At 31.8% G+C, this 16008-nt stretch overlaps 2 protein-coding genes across 4 annotated transcripts; both read left to right on the top strand.

The window, feature by feature from the left end:
• The first annotated feature begins 3 nt into the window (after positions 1 to 3).
• PNKP (Polynucleotide kinase 3'-phosphatase) lies at positions 4 to 3740 on the top strand. The gene is made up of 8 exons (XM_029308869.2): positions 4 to 188; positions 952 to 1430; positions 1597 to 1842; positions 1922 to 1993; positions 2254 to 2532; positions 2660 to 2941; positions 3051 to 3112; positions 3495 to 3740. Exons 1-8 carry the CDS (start codon positions 47 to 49, stop codon positions 3616 to 3618), a joined length of 1686 nt encoding a protein of 561 aa, XP_029164702.2. The 5' UTR covers positions 4 to 46; the 3' UTR covers positions 3619 to 3740.
• A 240-nt stretch (positions 3741 to 3980) lies between these two features.
• LOC114935916 (ATP-binding cassette sub-family C member 4-like) lies at positions 3981 to 15915 on the top strand. Of its 3 annotated transcripts, none has more exons than XM_029308866.2 (16): positions 3981 to 4232; positions 7632 to 8118; positions 8592 to 8702; positions 8839 to 8973; positions 9050 to 9254; positions 9515 to 9737; positions 9852 to 10496; positions 10860 to 11359; positions 11747 to 12025; positions 12250 to 12479; positions 12622 to 13160; positions 13357 to 13587; positions 13875 to 14212; positions 14582 to 14827; positions 14939 to 15241; positions 15600 to 15915. In XM_029308866.2, exons 2-16 carry the CDS (start codon positions 8045 to 8047, stop codon positions 15738 to 15740), a joined length of 4200 nt encoding a protein of 1399 aa, XP_029164699.2. In that variant the 5' UTR covers positions 3981 to 4232; positions 7632 to 8044; the 3' UTR covers positions 15741 to 15915. The 3 variants fall into 3 exon arrangements, with proteins under 3 accessions (XP_029164699.2, XP_029164700.2, XP_029164701.2); XM_029308867.2 differs by having other exon boundaries at positions 3981 to 4334; XM_029308868.2 differs by lacking the exon at positions 3981 to 4232 and adding an exon at positions 6471 to 7342.
• The last annotated feature ends 93 nt before the right edge of the window (positions 15916 to 16008 follow it).

Here is a 16008-nt window from a genome sequence, read left to right as displayed (position 1 = left end):
GTCTCTCCTTCTGTCAATCGGCCATTGTGTTGTCATTGTTGTCGCGATGAGCGCGACTGTCAAGAGTTGTTATATACGTAAATTGGAAAAATCTCCATCGAATGTTTATCTGCCGGACAACACACCGATTTTCGTAGGACGCTCGCCGGAAACCGGGATTACTGACACGAAATGTTCGCGGCGACAAGGTCCCGTATCTGTCAAAATTTCGCTCTTCCCGCATCACGTCATTCGTAATCGGAAAATCGGAGTTTGCTACACGTGACTTGTGACAGAAGCTCTTTTTCTTATTTTATAAAAAAAGTATATTGATAAAATGTAAATAACAATGTTAAATGATTCGCTCGTAGATTGAATCTTGATTTGAGTGATAAATTCATTAATATATATGTATATAGATTAAATTATACTTCATTATTTTTTCACTGGTCGAAGTAATCCGGTTTACCAAATACATATAATTTTAATCATATAAAATATGTTATCTATAGATTATAAATTAAAAATTTGAATGCATAATTTTGTAGTAAATTTCATGCTATAATAAAATTTGAATATATTTGAAGAGTAAAAAATTATATATTGGCATAAATATTTTTAGTCAAACAAAATGCAATGATCAAAGTAATAATAATTATATAAAAGTAGAATAATAGAATTTTTTCTAAATTCATAATTATATCATTTTATTGAAAATATTCTCTATTTAATTAAATTTACAAAAAAATGTAATTCTTTATAAGACTAAATAATTGCTTTTAATAAGGAAAGATTATTAAAGATGTAAAATTAAATAATAAGGATTATTAAAATAGAAAGAATAAATAAAAAAGCAATTTGCAAATTATTTAATACAATGTAACTATTATATAATATGTCTTATCTTATATTTACTGACAAGATACATGGTTTAATTTGCAAGTCGATAAGAATACTAATTTATCTTTATAGTTCGTTTATGCGCAAACTATGCGGAGGCTATTGTCACAGTCCAACAAATCGGTGAGCAGGCCTGCGGTTTTAATGGTTTTAAAACTCAGAAGGATGTAAGATTTGTAGCAAGACACAAAGATCGTTTGGAGCTGCTGTATGGCAAGTATGCCTATGAGATTGAATTCAATCCACCGCCACGTGTAACAAGTTTTTCATGGAAAAAGAGATCTTATGAGCTAGAAACAGATGAGACTGAAAGCAGAGCAAAAATGTTGAAGCTGAATAATTATTCTGATGAAGAATCAAGAAGTGCTAAAGAAGAAGAAGAAAGATCAATCTCAAATGGAAGTCATTTCAGTCAAAAAGCATCTACTACTGGATCTAGTGCACTCTCTGAAAATAGCAATAATGATTCAAGTGTATCTGGAAAGTGGGACAGTATTGGTAATGGAAAATTATTAATTTATACATCTCCGTTGGTTCAACATCGATCAAAAGTAATTTTAATTTATATCAATAATTAGTTTTAATTACCATTTAACTGCCATTATGTTACCAATACAAAGTATTAATGTAATTTTATATATTTATAATTGTAATATACACATATCTAAGATTTTGAAAATATTTTCTATAAACAGTAAAATTAAATTTTAATTTCAGATAGCTGCATATGATATGGATGGTACTTTAATAAAGACCAAATCTGGCTTAGTGTTTCCAAAGGACTGTAATGATTGGCAATTGCTGTATCCTGATGTACCTGGTAAATTGAAGCAACTTCATACGAATGGATACAAAATAGTAATTTTTACAAATCAAGCTGGGCTTAGCACTGGTAAAGTTAAGATCAGCGATTTTAAACGCAAGATTGAAAATATTGTACGGAAAATTGGCGCTCCCATTCAGGTATGATATATATATACATCTTCCATTCAATTATGGTAAATAAAGAACTCCTATGTTACCTTATATTTTTTCCTTCTAGGTATTTATTGCTGTAGGAAAAAGTATTTATAGGAAGCCAACAATTGGTATGTGGGAATCGTTGGAACAAGAGGTTTGTAATTAATGTATTTTTCGGGGAAACGTTTATAATCAGTTAAAAATTAAAAAAGTTTTTCTCTTTTTTTTATGTGCTGAGATAGAATCTATTTCTTCTGGATCTCTTTATTATATATTTCTATTGTTATTTATATTTTCTTTCTTAAACGATAAGGAACTAATTATAATTCCAATTACCAAATTTTTAAAATGTTTCCCTAGTTTTTAAATGTTTTTTATATGCTATAAGCTATAACTTTATGTTTATTATTGCAGAAAAACGGAAATATTACAATCGATAAAGCTAATTCATTTTACGTCGGCGATGCCGCTGGTCGACCAAAGAATTGGGCTCCGGGAAAGAAGAAAGATCATTCTAGTGTAGATCGATTAATGGCATTGAATTTGAGTATCAAATTCGAGACGCCGGAAGAACACTTTTTGAAGCACAAAATGCCGCTTTACGAATTGCCTAAATTCAATCCGAAAAATCTTTCGCAAACTGACGATATATGCAAGCCTGCGAATGCGAAGTTAACGTTACAACAACAAGAGGTGCGCATTAATAATAAAAAAGATTATATTATTATAAAAATATTTAATTACATTAATCATCTTAATTAAAATATTAATTTGTAATAAAATTTTTGTACATATATCTTATTATTTTTCTTCACAACAGATTATACTTATGGTCGGCAGTCCGGGCTCTGGAAAATCGCATTTTGCGAGGAATAAATTAAAGGAATATGAATATGTCAATAGAGATACTTTACGCAGTTGGCAGAAGTGCATCATTGCAGTTGAGCAAAATTTGAATCAAGGGAAGAGCGTAGTTATAGACAACACTAATCCTGATCCTGCCACAAGACAAAGATATACAGAGATATCCAAGAAACGAAATGTTCCCATTAGATGTTTTGTTATGACGACAAGTATGGAGCATGCGAAGCATAATAATAAGGTAATTGTATAAAATTGATATTTTTTTATTAATTTTCCTTTCTAAATTACATTCTATTATATTATTATACCTCTATATATAACCGAGAAATGTTTAATCTTTTGTACAGTTTCGCGAGTTGACTGATCCAAGCCACATTCCGGTCAACGAGATCATCATAAATTCTTACATGTAAGCAGAAAATTTATACATTTACATACGTATTCTCTCTCTTTCATACATCTCTCTCTCTCATACATCATACACATATATTCTTTTTTAAAATCTTGTATAAAAACGAAATTATAATTGCAATCAAACTTTTGTATTTTTTTCTTTATTAGAAAAAAGTCGAATTATATATTTATATTTTAACTTTTTTTATTTATATTTTAATAACTTAACTGTCAAATTAGAAGGAAAAGACAAGAATAGATATGCATACACACAGACATATACATAACTTAATTTCCAGTGAGAAAACAATACAAAAGTGCGAATTTATATTCAATTAATTAATGTTTAATATCCAATATTTAGTAATCTCAAAAATAATTCTATGTTTTATGTACAGGAAAAATTATGTGCCACCAACTTTAGAAGAAGGCTTCAAAGAAATAGTAGAAATCAATTTTATTCCAAATTTTCGTAATGAGCAGGATCGAAAGCTCTACGAAATGTATTTACTTGAAAATTGAATTGAACTGTGGTGATTTATTGCTTATACACACACAAATAGTTAATTATACATGATGTAAATTGAAATCCGTCGCTTTTACCACGCACATTTATTTTCAATATAATAACACCAGCAATCATGCGAGAGTCTATTCATGAGCCATGATCCTTTCAAGATATTAAAATCCTATTAAAGTAGCACAATGCAGAATAGCAGATCTTACATCATACTGTTGACAAAAATATTATTCATATCAGAAGCGATTTCTTTCATTCTTTATCCGAATCGTGATTTTTATCCGCAAATCTGGGACTTTACGAATTGAATCTGAAATTGGAGCGGGAATCTCTCTGGAGCGTTCTCCCCACTTTAAAGTCCCCATATGCGATTCGGCATCCCCTTCAACTCTGGTGGAGCGATCGACGAAGGACATGTAGCGAGAGCGTGACGCAGGCTCAGTGCCCGCGCAGACGTTGTCGCGGCTAGTTGCTTTTCTTCTTCGTCATTGTGTTACGTTCATATACACGTGTGTGAGTTGTGAATCTGTACGGCAAAAAGCGGAGCAAAGAGAATCCGGTCACGTGTGCGACGAACCCGGCCTTTAAAAGCACGACAGCCAAAATCTTGGATTAGGTGAGGGTCGAGCTTGAATCTCGGAGCAGAAGAAACCTTGTCGCACAACATCTGCCGCGCTTATGCTTGAGAGAATGATGCGGTGAATCGTTCTTTCATAAGGTGCCAATTCTCGCGGAGCTTGCCAAAAATAATCATGGCATTTCTTGTTGTAAACGAGGAAGAGAGAGTAGGAGACATTTCAACGATAGTTTATTTTGTAGTTTAACGGGATATGTTTCTAGTTATAAATTTAATTTAAAAATAGTAATGATATACAGCTCTATATCGAAATGATATGATTTTTATGATATTTGCAGTTTTTTAACGCGTAAATGTTTCTTTTGCGTTTGGAGGGATAATATATTGTTTTCTTATATTTGTAAATGCTAGTCTGTGATAAGAAATGCAAATGTGTTCATTCATCGTGTTTGCTGGATCGATATCTTGCCACGTGTGCCGGGATGTATGATAAATTTCTAACATTTCTTTTTTAAATGAATAAAATTATATTAATGGGATTACATTATGATGCAAGAATAAATAGGAAGGAGTATATGTGGATAATTATTGGCGATAACTCTATAACGTCTTGATTAGAAACTTATAATGAGAGATAGTCAGGTTCGAACAGTTTTTGATTGGCTCCCAGAGTCACGTGATTTTCCGGCATCTTTAAACTATTCCAAGCGCGCGTCGACGCAAACATCACTGATGAATTATCTGACAATTTCGATTATACTTTTTAATTTTTTTTGTTTAAATACGTTAACAGTATTCTTGCGATAAAAGTTAAAATACATCTAATTTTCGACGCGTTTGAAATTTAAATATTTTTTATTTGTACGTATATATGTTTCTTCTTTTTTTAATAAAAATTCTATTTTTTCTCATGTTTCTCTCTCAGCTACAATTTTCTTTTTAAATTTAGTTAAACACATTTTTTTCTTTATATTTTATCCGGAACAAATAGCTGTGCTTAAATAGATTTTCTCATTAAATACATTTTTTTAATTAAATACTCGGATCAACGGAAAAAGTAAGTTTCTGAAAAATTCTGACAATAAAATGGGAAAACGTTTATATGGAATTAAAAAAATCGCGATGCATTTTATAATTATAGCTATGCTTTACTAAAGTCAGTCACTCGTTTTGCTGCGTTAAGTTAAATGTGAGACATAATCAGGTTGAATTTCAATAAAGATTATATATACGTATCACACGCCCCAGGACAATTGACCTGGTGTCTTCTAACCAACTCGAATTGCAATGAGTTTTTGTTGTAACACGTCAAACATTTAATCGTTTAATTCTTAATTGACTTTCATAGCAAATGACGCCATCATGCTAGCTGACATTTAGATCAGATACAAAAGACATCCAATTTTTTTATTATAATGTATTAATTAAGATCATATCACTTGAGTGTTAACAAAATTATTTTCAAATAAGAAAGATTTTGACAATTTGTTGAAATTATTTAAATCGTTGTGAAGAAATTAATTGTTGTCAATATTTTATCATTTAACTGTAACGCATTAATATAATGTCATTTTGATGTATGATTTTTAGGAACTGTGAATGAATTTGCGAGTCTAAGTTAAATGGACTTTGAACTTGCCATTGATTAAAGCTTTATTTGCACAATTCCGAGTATAATATATTCTATTAATAAGCAAAAACTGCCGTATTATATAACTTTGCTACTACTTCACACGCGACTATTCTTAGCAAATTATTTTTATATTTCGATCATTGATCATCAATATATATATATATTTTCACTCACATTGTTATTTAATCTCTCACTTGTTTGAGCAGGATCAAATTGAACTAATGTTTGTTTCTAAATTAATTTCGGCGTATAAATGTCTTATGTACATACATATGATACGTGAGATGATTGAAGATAAGAAAATTACATAAAAATAATAATCCTAAAATCCCAACTCGCTAATATTTATATTATTCTATAATATCTCTGAAAATAAACATCGTAATTCATTACACATATCCGATTTGTTTATTTTTACGTAAAATTATTATTATATAATTTAAGAGGCATATAACTATATAATAATATCCTAATATATTTTTCGAGGCGTTTTTTATTCTTTGATTTGAAATATTGATTAGAAAGAGAAATTTGTAATAAATAAATAAATAAATAAATAAATAATATATATATATATATATATATAGTATATACCTCTAATTATAATTATACAATTGTATAATAATATTGTGATTCACGCAATAAAAGCGTGAGTGAATTTTTTCTATATTCAAAATTTATCTGTAAAGATAATTTAATATCACAAGAAAATAGCGAACTGATTAAGCGAGCGCGGTAAGTACTAACAGTATGTTTCGATTCCTTAATTTGGAACCAATGTCAGTAACTATCAATAAATATATAAATTTTGTGAAGCATAAATTGTCGATTCAAATTTATATAAAGATAATATAAAATGTGAATTAAAATTTACGAATAACAATACATATATACATATAATGATTGAATCAATTGTCTTTTAATAATTTTTAATAATATCCTCCTCTCTCACACACACACAATAGACAATAAAGATCTTCCTTCGATTCGAGTTCTAAAGGAAGATTCTGTTCCATTCCAATTAATTAGAAACATCGCAATTGTCTCACCTTTTAACGATTAATTAAATAATTAATTAAATAACGAAAAATTAAATAACGATTAATGTGTGAATTAAATGCGAATAATTTTTTAATTTTACGATATTTTCTAATTTTTAATCTTACAAGTTTTGTTTAAATTTCAAATTAAAATTTTTTCTTATGTAATTTTGTATATATGTCTAGCATAAAAACAAGATTTAATATCAAGCGTTTGATATAGCAAACTCATCAAACAATCGTGCATCTCAATTGTACTTCATTATTTGTACATAAATGCAAATTATAGCTGCGATTGCATGACCTTCCAAGTTATTTGAGAAATGATACAACAGGCAAATAAATCACATGTAGCTACAGATAAGGCGAAGAGGGAATGATATAAACTTCTCCTTTAACTAGATGTAGAAATTTTCGAAGTCTACATTTGAACGTTGAAGAGACAAGTCGATCGTTCGTGTTTCCTGAGAGATTGGGTACACATTACAATTAAATTAACGCGTTCATTTTTTTCTACGGGGTTTGCAGAATTAAAAAAAAGCAAATATAAAAATATTAGTAAATTGTACATTCTTCAAAATTTTATTGCCTGAAAATTAAAAGAAAAAATTAATTATTGTCGAAATAAGCGAAGTACATATTTAATTATTATTACAAAATTTTTAGAGAAAATCACAGATATCTCGAGATTCACAAAATGGCACATGAAAGCACTTAAATATCACTGATAACAAACAGATCTAGTATCTGATATCTTACTTTCAGAAAATCATCACGGATTCGCAAAATAAATAAATCAGCATGATTCATCGTGGGAATTGATGATGTCTGCAAAAGAAGATGATACAAGATGCAAGTTAATTTCAATGTGATTGCAATTGCGCAAAGAGATTGCAACTGAAAAACTTGGTATCAAGGAATGTCAATTTTGATATCTTCAGTTTATTATTGCAAGATTTCTAATGATAATTAAAGAGATCATATTAATATCGCAAACTTTTTACTGAAAAAGCGGAAGAAAGTCTTTTGTATCACGACAGAGAATTCAAACATCAAGTAGAAGTGATACACATATATCGATAATTATCGTATTAGCTAACTCGATAAGCGAATCGATCGTTTTATCCTGCTGATTCAAGTGATGATTTGCGGCGAGTTAATGCCGTATGTAAAGAGTGATGTATTCAACAAAAACCAAATCGAAACCCAATCCAAGGGAAAAGGCGAACATTGTTTCGGTATTACTATGGTGGTAAGTCGTGCAATTTCTCGAATAGATCGAACTTTATTAGACTTTTCATAAGATTCCAGCTTGAAGATAGTCAAATACGTTTAAATATTTAGGAGATTAAAATATATATTTAATATGTGTGTTTAGATATATGTATATTTGCACTTTTAAATATTTGCATATCTAATATTTGTGTAAATATTTATGCATTAATGTTTATGTAAAATATTATTATTAATGAGGTAAATCGGTAATTGTATTTATATAAGAATGAATGATTTAGAATGATATTTGAAATAGTGACATAAAATTACATTTTGCATGAAATTACATCTTATCTTATCTTATCACGCAAACTTCTTTTGTATTAGAGAGAATGACATTGCAATTGACGAGGCAATTGTAAAAGATAAATTGTTATACCAGCTAGACGTTTGTTTCTTTTGCTATAATAAAATTTAATTAAAATTGTATCTCTCTCATCGAATTATTAGGTGGACCATCGGTTTATTCAAGACAGGATACAGAAAAGATTTAGAAATAGAAGACTTGTTCGATCCTTTGAAAGCTGATGAATCGGGTCTACTCGGAAATCGATTAGAAAAGTAAGTTTCGATATTTAGCTTGCAGAAAAGAAGAGAAGAAAAAATAGAAGAAAAAAATTTTTATGATCTCTTATGTATACTACTTCATTAAAACTCAATAATAATAATAATAATAACGCACAGGATACTTTTTTAGACAATGGAAAATCCAATTGAAAAATTCGAGGATATGGAAGCGCAAGCCGAGCTTGCTCAAAGCCATTTCTCGCACATTTTTGTGGGAGTACTTCCTACTCGGAGTGATAACTACATTCAACGAATTTGTGTTAAGGTATTATCGATTACACAATTGAATGAAGTCTAAATAGTTTAATTTAGTTCTAAAATATGAAATGCGAAATTCGCAGGTTGGGTACACCGTTGTTGCTGGGTGGTCTCCTACGCTACTTCCGGAAGGACTCGGTTCAATCATACGAAAATGCTCTATGGTATGCAGCTGGAATATGCATATCAACCGGCATGTACGCGATAAGCGGTAACCAAGCCATTTTCGGTGCTGTTCATATCGGCGCTAAAGTCCGAGTGGCCGTCTGCTCTTTGGTTTATAGAAAGGTCGGTTATTAGTTTCCTTTATTTTTATTTCAAGGAATCTACCTAAAAATCTATGCTTAAAATATTAAAGATAAATACGAAATTGTATCTAAATCAAAAAGCTTCTTCATTTAATTCTGATTTATAAATTCTATAAAAAAATTAAGAAAAGTATGAAAAATATATAATGAAAAGAAAAGAAAAATTGTAATAGGGCATATAAGGTAAAAAAAAGTATTAACTCTTGAATTATTTTACAATGACTAACATATGTCTTGCAGGCTCTGCGTCTGAGCAAGACTGCGCTAGGCGAGACAGCACCGGGAAAAGTAGTCAATTTAGTGGCGAACGATGTCAATAGATTCGATCTTGTGTCTCTGATTATCCATTACATGTGGACGGCGCCTTTGTCAGCTCTAATTGTGGCTATCATTTTATACCAACAGATCGGCTATGCCGGTCTCATCGGCGTCGCCACCGTCTTCGTGGTTGTGCCAATTCAATGTAAGTTTCTCGTCCGATCAAAATTTAATAAATCGTGTAGTATAATAATTGTTCTTCCAATAAATTCTTCATCAAGTTTTCTAACAAGTTCTTCATTTATTCCTGCGATTTTAGCTTATACAATGACGCTAACATCCAGGTTCCGGGTTCAGACGGCCATCAAGACGGACGAGCGAGTTCGCCTGATGGACGAAATCATTTCCGGAGTTCAGGTGATCAAGATGTACGCGTGGGAGAAGCCGTTTTGCGCGATGGTCGAGCTAGCACGTAAACTGGAGCTACGAGTGGTCACCAAAAGCTCGTATATCCGTGGCATCTACATGACCTTCAATCTCTTCACAACCCGGATGGCGCTTTACTGCACTCTCATCACCATGCTGATGTTGGGCAATGATCTCACCGCTGACAAGGTCTTCGTCGCTTCGTCCTACTTCAACATTCTTGCGCAGACTATGACCGGCATGTTTGTGCGCGGCATCGCCGAACTGGCCGAATGTATGGTAGCTATACGCAGACTTCAGAGTTTCCTCATGTATGAGGAGTTCCAGGGCACCAACATCTCTAAAACGTTCTCCGACTACCCTAGCCTCTGTTCAGATTACAAGCAGACTGCAGACCACAAGCAAGATCTGCCATTCATCGATGATGATGTCGCGGAGGATTATCAGAACTTAGTTGAAAGAAATGAGTCCAAACAACAGAATAGAATAACGATTGTCGCTAATGATTTGCTAAAGAATACTGGAGATCGTATTGAGGGTGAGTGTGTGAAATCAAATGTTTTGTCGGTGTATTGATCGAATTATAAGAAATATAATATAAAGATAATTATAAATTTACACATAATACTGGAACTTTACTTATTAATAATATGTATTATTTTTTATTTTTGACATCATAAAAGTTATTTTCTTAGAATTTTTTAATATTTTGGCTAAAAATTGTTTTCAAAGTTTCGTACATTCCGAAGCTTTTTAAAGTGAGTAATTGAGCATAAATTTTATTTTATTATTTATAATGCAAACAAAATATTTAAAAGTCACTTAAATTATCCGATATTTTTAACTATATATTTTAGATTAAAGAAATTTATTTCAACAGAAAAGTTATTTTCATTCACAGAAAAAAGGCGGTCGTACACCAACATGCACTGTGCCATCAACATGATCAACGTAACTGCCAAATGGGAGGCTTTACAATCGCAGAATACATTGGAGGATTTAAATCTACAGATAGAAAAGGGCAAGTTGTATGCTGTGATCGGAATGGTGGGCAGCGGCAAAAGCTCCCTTCTATCCGCGATTCTGGGTGAGATCACCCTGACGGAAGGTCAAATCAAAGTCAACGGCAATATCAGCTATGCCAGTCAAGAAGCTTGGGTGTTCGGTGCCACTGTTCGACGAAACATCCTCTTTGGACAGCCTTATGAACGTCATCGATACCAGAAGGTGGTTAAAGCTTGTGCCTTACTGAGTGACTTTAAGCAGTTTCCGCAGGGTGATCAGACCATCGTGGGCGAACGTGGCAGCTCACTATCTGGTGGACAAAAGGCCAGAATTAATCTGGCCAGAGCCCTGTACAGACAGTCGGACATCTACCTATTGGATGATCCCTTGAGCGCGGTAAGCAACTTTCAGATGGTTCAGTCATTTATAGTCTTTTCATGTATTCGATTCTATTCATATAATAATATAATTATACAGAATTCATTATAGAATTATTAGAATTCATTTATTATAGAATTATTAGAATTCATTCACAGCCTGCAAGTGCGGATTTTTAATTACTTTTTTTTCAATTATATAAATCTTAAAATCAATGTAATAAGTAATACCAACAATAATAACAATATTTAATTTTTTTTGATTAATTTCAGAAATTTTAATTAATTTTAATTTTTCTTCTTAAAATATATTTATTAATAAATCAAGCTAATTGAACATCGCGCTGACAAAATTAATTAAATTTCGAACTTTGATAATGTAAAGAAAGTACGTGGTAAAATTTAGGTCGATGCACACGTCAGCAAACATCTGTTTGAAGAGTGCATTCAGAAATACCTAGCTGGGAAGACGAGGATCTTGGCGACGCATCAATTGCAATATATAAAGGGAGTAGACGCCATTATATTGCTCGAACAAGGAAGAACGAAATACTTTTCGCATTATCAAGATTTACTGGAGTATCGACCCGAGTACGGAGTACTCTTAGCAGAAGAGAATGAGAACGATGATTCGTCTCCAGATAAGAGGAGCATAAGACGACGGTTTTCCTCTGCGAGTAATAGAGTAAGTAAAAATATAAATATTCATAACATAATTACGAAAAAAGATAAAAAAAGTTTTTTTTTTAAACATGTGAATTCTTTCTAAACTTAGAATTAAAACAATTTAGGAATATATATATTTTTCACAATTTTTGAGGTTGAATGTATCTGTCATATATTTAATACTAAATAATATGTAAATAAAAAAGAAAATATGTTGCGGATAACAAAATATTTATACTACAGAGTCGTACTACGGAAAGAAGCAATGGTAGTACAGATGACGAAGAAGAAGACGAAGATGAAGAAGAGTTAAACACCGGTCTCGAGGCTACGTCACGTGGTGTAGTTAAAGGCCCCATATTTATTAAATACTTCCAAACTGGTGCCAACTTATACAAGGCCTTTGTTGTTCTAATGCTGTTCATTATCACGCAATTTGTTGTCAGTCTTAACGACTATTTTATGCCTTACTTGTAAGTCTCTAATTAAAAAGAATCAATTAATTTAACATGTTATATTTCTTTGCGTCATTTTTCGTAAAATATTTCTCGATTTTCTGAAAATTTGTGCATACACATATTTTTTATTAGAGTAATTCTTTTAATTTATTTCCAGAATCAATTTTGTGGAGGGGCAAAAATATCTAGCCAAGCTTCACAGATTGAATCAAACGAATGACACTTACGAGAATACTACGACAACTCATCCCGATATTATTCTCTCTGATAAGGAGGATGATATATCGCCGATGATGAATTACGTCTACATCTACACAGCCATCGTGTTAAGCATTTTTTTTATTGGTATCATTAGATCGATAGCCTTTTACAAGACGTGCATGACTTGCAGCCAGCGTCTGCACGACATGATGTTTGGCGCATTAATTCGCACGGGAATGCGATTCTTTGACACTAATCCTAGCGGTAGAATTTTAAACCGATTCTCCAAGGACATGGGTACTGTCGATGAGTCATTACCAAAAGCGTTCCTGGATGCCGGACAGATGAATATGTTGATGATCGGTTCGCTGATGGTCACCTGTATAGTCAATCCTATCTGCTTAGCGCCTATCACATTCATCGGCATAATGTTCTACTGGATCCGCAAGGTTTACCTCAAGACCAGCAAAAATGTTAAGCGGTTGGAAGGAATGTGTATGTGTGCTCTCATTTTTATGCTTGGTTATTAAAAAAACTTCAATAATTGAAATCAGATTTTTTTTTATCATGTCTTTAGAACGAAATACTTTTAAAACACTTTTCTCGTTCATAGTCATTTTTAATTTGAATATTTTAATTTATAAATTAATTTTCTGATGCTTGTTATGGTAAATATTTTCTTGCATTTCAGCACGGTCGCCAGTATTCACTCACTTAAACACCACATTGAATGGTCTCACAACTATCAGAGCATACTGCGCTCAAGATATACTCAAGCAAGAATTTGACAAGTTGCAGGATTTACACACGTCAACAACTTACATGTACATGGTGTCTAACACGGCATTTGTATTCACTCTGGACATATTCTGTTTCATTTTCATTACGCTCCTCACCTTCAGTTTCTTGCTATTCAATCAATGTAAGTAATAAATTTTCCTTAATCAATCTCTACTTCTATAATTCATCTACAAGCACACTGCTCTTTTTATAATATTTTGATTTAGTTTTATTTTAGAGTATTATCTTTATTTTAGAAATTATTAATAAATCTCTTAGAATTATTTAATTTACCTAAGAAAAGTTTTATCTCCTCCTTAAAATAAATAAATATTAAATATTGTTGATAAGTCAAAGTATGCATTTTTATTCATCATAAACCGAAAGAGTGGTTAGAACTAAAGGAAATATTGTTCGTTTATATTTCAGCTTATTCCGGTGGCGAAGTTGGATTGGCTATCACTCAGGTGTTGGGAATAACTGGGATAATTCAGTTTGGAATGCGGCAGAGTGCCGAGATGGCGAATCAGTTGATGGCAGTAGAACGTGTGCTCGAATACGTCCAACTTCCGGCAGAACCGAATCTGAGAGACAGAGGAAAATACTTGAAGAAAAAAGATAAGGAAAATTTGGTATTGCCGGACAATGTACCAAAAGATTGGCCCGCAGATGGTTGCGTCGTATTCAAGAATGTCTATATGCGTTATGCGGACGAGGATCCACCTGTTCTGAAGGATTTAAACATAAAAATCTATCCCGGGGAAAAGGTACGAGAATTTTATGACAAATGTCGGCGTGATAATAAAACATAAACTAGATTTAATAATCTAGAGACTTTACAAAAAAATAGATGATTGAAAGAAATTTTCTCCGAAAGTTTAATTCTTGAAGAATTTAAAACGTTGAAAAGATCTTCTATGAAAAAAAGTCTGCAAAAGTAAAAAATTAATTAAATAGGAAAAAAATACTTCTTTTAGATGAAAAGCTGCAATTTTAATATTTAAAGAATATTTTAATTTCTTTTTAATCTTTCCAAATTTTTAACGGAATAAAAAAATAAATATAAAAATAATTTATATTTCAATATAAAAAAATTAAAAATAACTAAGATGTTCTATAAAATAATTATCACGTAGATTGGTATCGTGGGAAGAACAGGCGCTGGAAAATCATCATTGATAGCAGCTCTGTTTCGATTGGCGAAAGTGGAGGGAATCATTGAGATCGATGGGATAAACACGGGTATGATCGCCTTGGAGGATTTGCGACGTAAAATATCCATTATCCCTCAGGATCCTGTATTATTCTCAGGCACTTTGAGACGTAATCTGGATCCATTCGATGAATTCCCCGATAATGATTTGTGGGGAGCGCTCGAAGAGGTTCGTCAACTACTTTACTTTATGTCAAGTATTTAAAAATACTCGACATTGAATAATTACCAATATATTTTATATTGCTTAATAATATATCTATTTTGCAATATATTTCAGGTTGAATTGAAAGACGTGGTCGGAATTAACGGGAATGGTTTAGACAGTCGCGTGTTAGACAGAGGCAGCAATTTTAGTGTCGGTCAAAGGCAATTGGTATGCTTAGCGCGAGCCATTCTGAGAAACAATCGTATACTGATGCTGGATGAAGCGACTGCGAATGTTGATCCACACACCGATGCTCTTATCCAACGCACCATCAGAAAAAAGTTTGCGACCTGTACAATGCTTACAGTGGCGCATCGATTGAACACTATAATGGACAGCGATAAGGTTCTGGTGATGGATAAGGGTCGTATGACTGTAAGTATGGCTTATCTTTTGAAAAAAATAATCCATTTGTTTAATTTCTTTCTTCTTGAAATCTCAGACTAAATGTCTATTTATAAATTTTCGCCGAAGATTTATGTAATTGAAAGAAAAGTAATTAAAAATCCGCACTTGCAGGCTATGAATGAATTCTAATAATTCTATAATAAATGAATTCATATTTGTGCTTTACTATACAGCGTGAAATATAAATGTATCTAGTTATTCATCATTAGTCATCATATTTATTTTAAAATATTACCGAAATATGATTTATTCTCTTTATTCTTTAATAATAAGAATGAAAGCTGCATATATAAAATTATAATTTGATGGCAATTTTTTTTCACAGGAATATGATCATCCTCATATATTATTGCAAAACGGCTACAGTCAATTCACGTCGTTAGTAAGAGAAACCGGTCCAGGTATGTACGATCAACTTGTCAAGGTGGCTAAGCAATCGTACTTAGATAAATATGGGGAAATATGACGGAGCATTTATGGATTTTTTACAAATAAATTTTCGTTAATTGAATTTTTTTCGAATTTTCTTTTTTTAAACTCAATCGTAGTAATATAAGCATATGTCGCTTAATGTCTGTGATATAACTGTAATACAGAAAGAGTATATACATAAATATAATCCCCCCTTGTATCTGCACTCAGATGAATTCTACTTATATTATTTCTACAAACTTAAAAGAGTACTATTGTATATGCATTTCTTTGGAACATTTTTATATAGACACGATACTTCT

The sequence above is a fragment of the Nylanderia fulva genome, unplaced genomic scaffold (genome assembly GCF_048542155.1).
Source record: "Nylanderia fulva isolate GAGA-0341 unplaced genomic scaffold, ASM4854215v1 Scaffold15, whole genome shotgun sequence".
Classification (NCBI taxonomy): domain Eukaryota; kingdom Metazoa; phylum Arthropoda; class Insecta; order Hymenoptera; family Formicidae; genus Nylanderia; species Nylanderia fulva.
The sequence above is the reverse complement of the archived record's forward strand: the minus strand, read 5'-3'. Positions and strand labels throughout refer to the sequence as shown.

What these genes read in the sequence shown, in the direction of transcription:
- PNKP (XM_029308869.2), top strand. Translation starts at nt 47, where the DNA reads ATGAGCGCGACTGTCAAGAGTTGTTATATACGTAAATTGGAAAAATCT. An exon ending in GAAATGTTCGCGGCGACAAG is followed by an intron (nt 189 to 951) that starts GTCCCGTATCTG and finishes TTATCTTTATAG; the next exon opens with TTCGTTTATGCGCAAACTAT. An exon ending in AAATTGGCGCTCCCATTCAG is followed by an intron (nt 1,843 to 1,921) that starts GTATGATATATA and finishes TTTTCCTTCTAG; the next exon opens with GTATTTATTGCTGTAGGAAA.
- LOC114935916 (XM_029308866.2), top strand. Translation starts at nt 8,045, where the DNA reads ATGTATTCAACAAAAACCAAATCGAAACCCAATCCAAGGGAAAAGGCG. An exon ending in CTCGGAAATCGATTAGAAAA is followed by an intron (nt 8,703 to 8,838) that starts GTAAGTTTCGAT and finishes ATACTTTTTTAG; the next exon opens with ACAATGGAAAATCCAATTGA. An exon ending in TGGATGATCCCTTGAGCGCG is followed by an intron (nt 11,360 to 11,746) that starts GTAAGCAACTTT and finishes GGTAAAATTTAG; the next exon opens with GTCGATGCACACGTCAGCAA.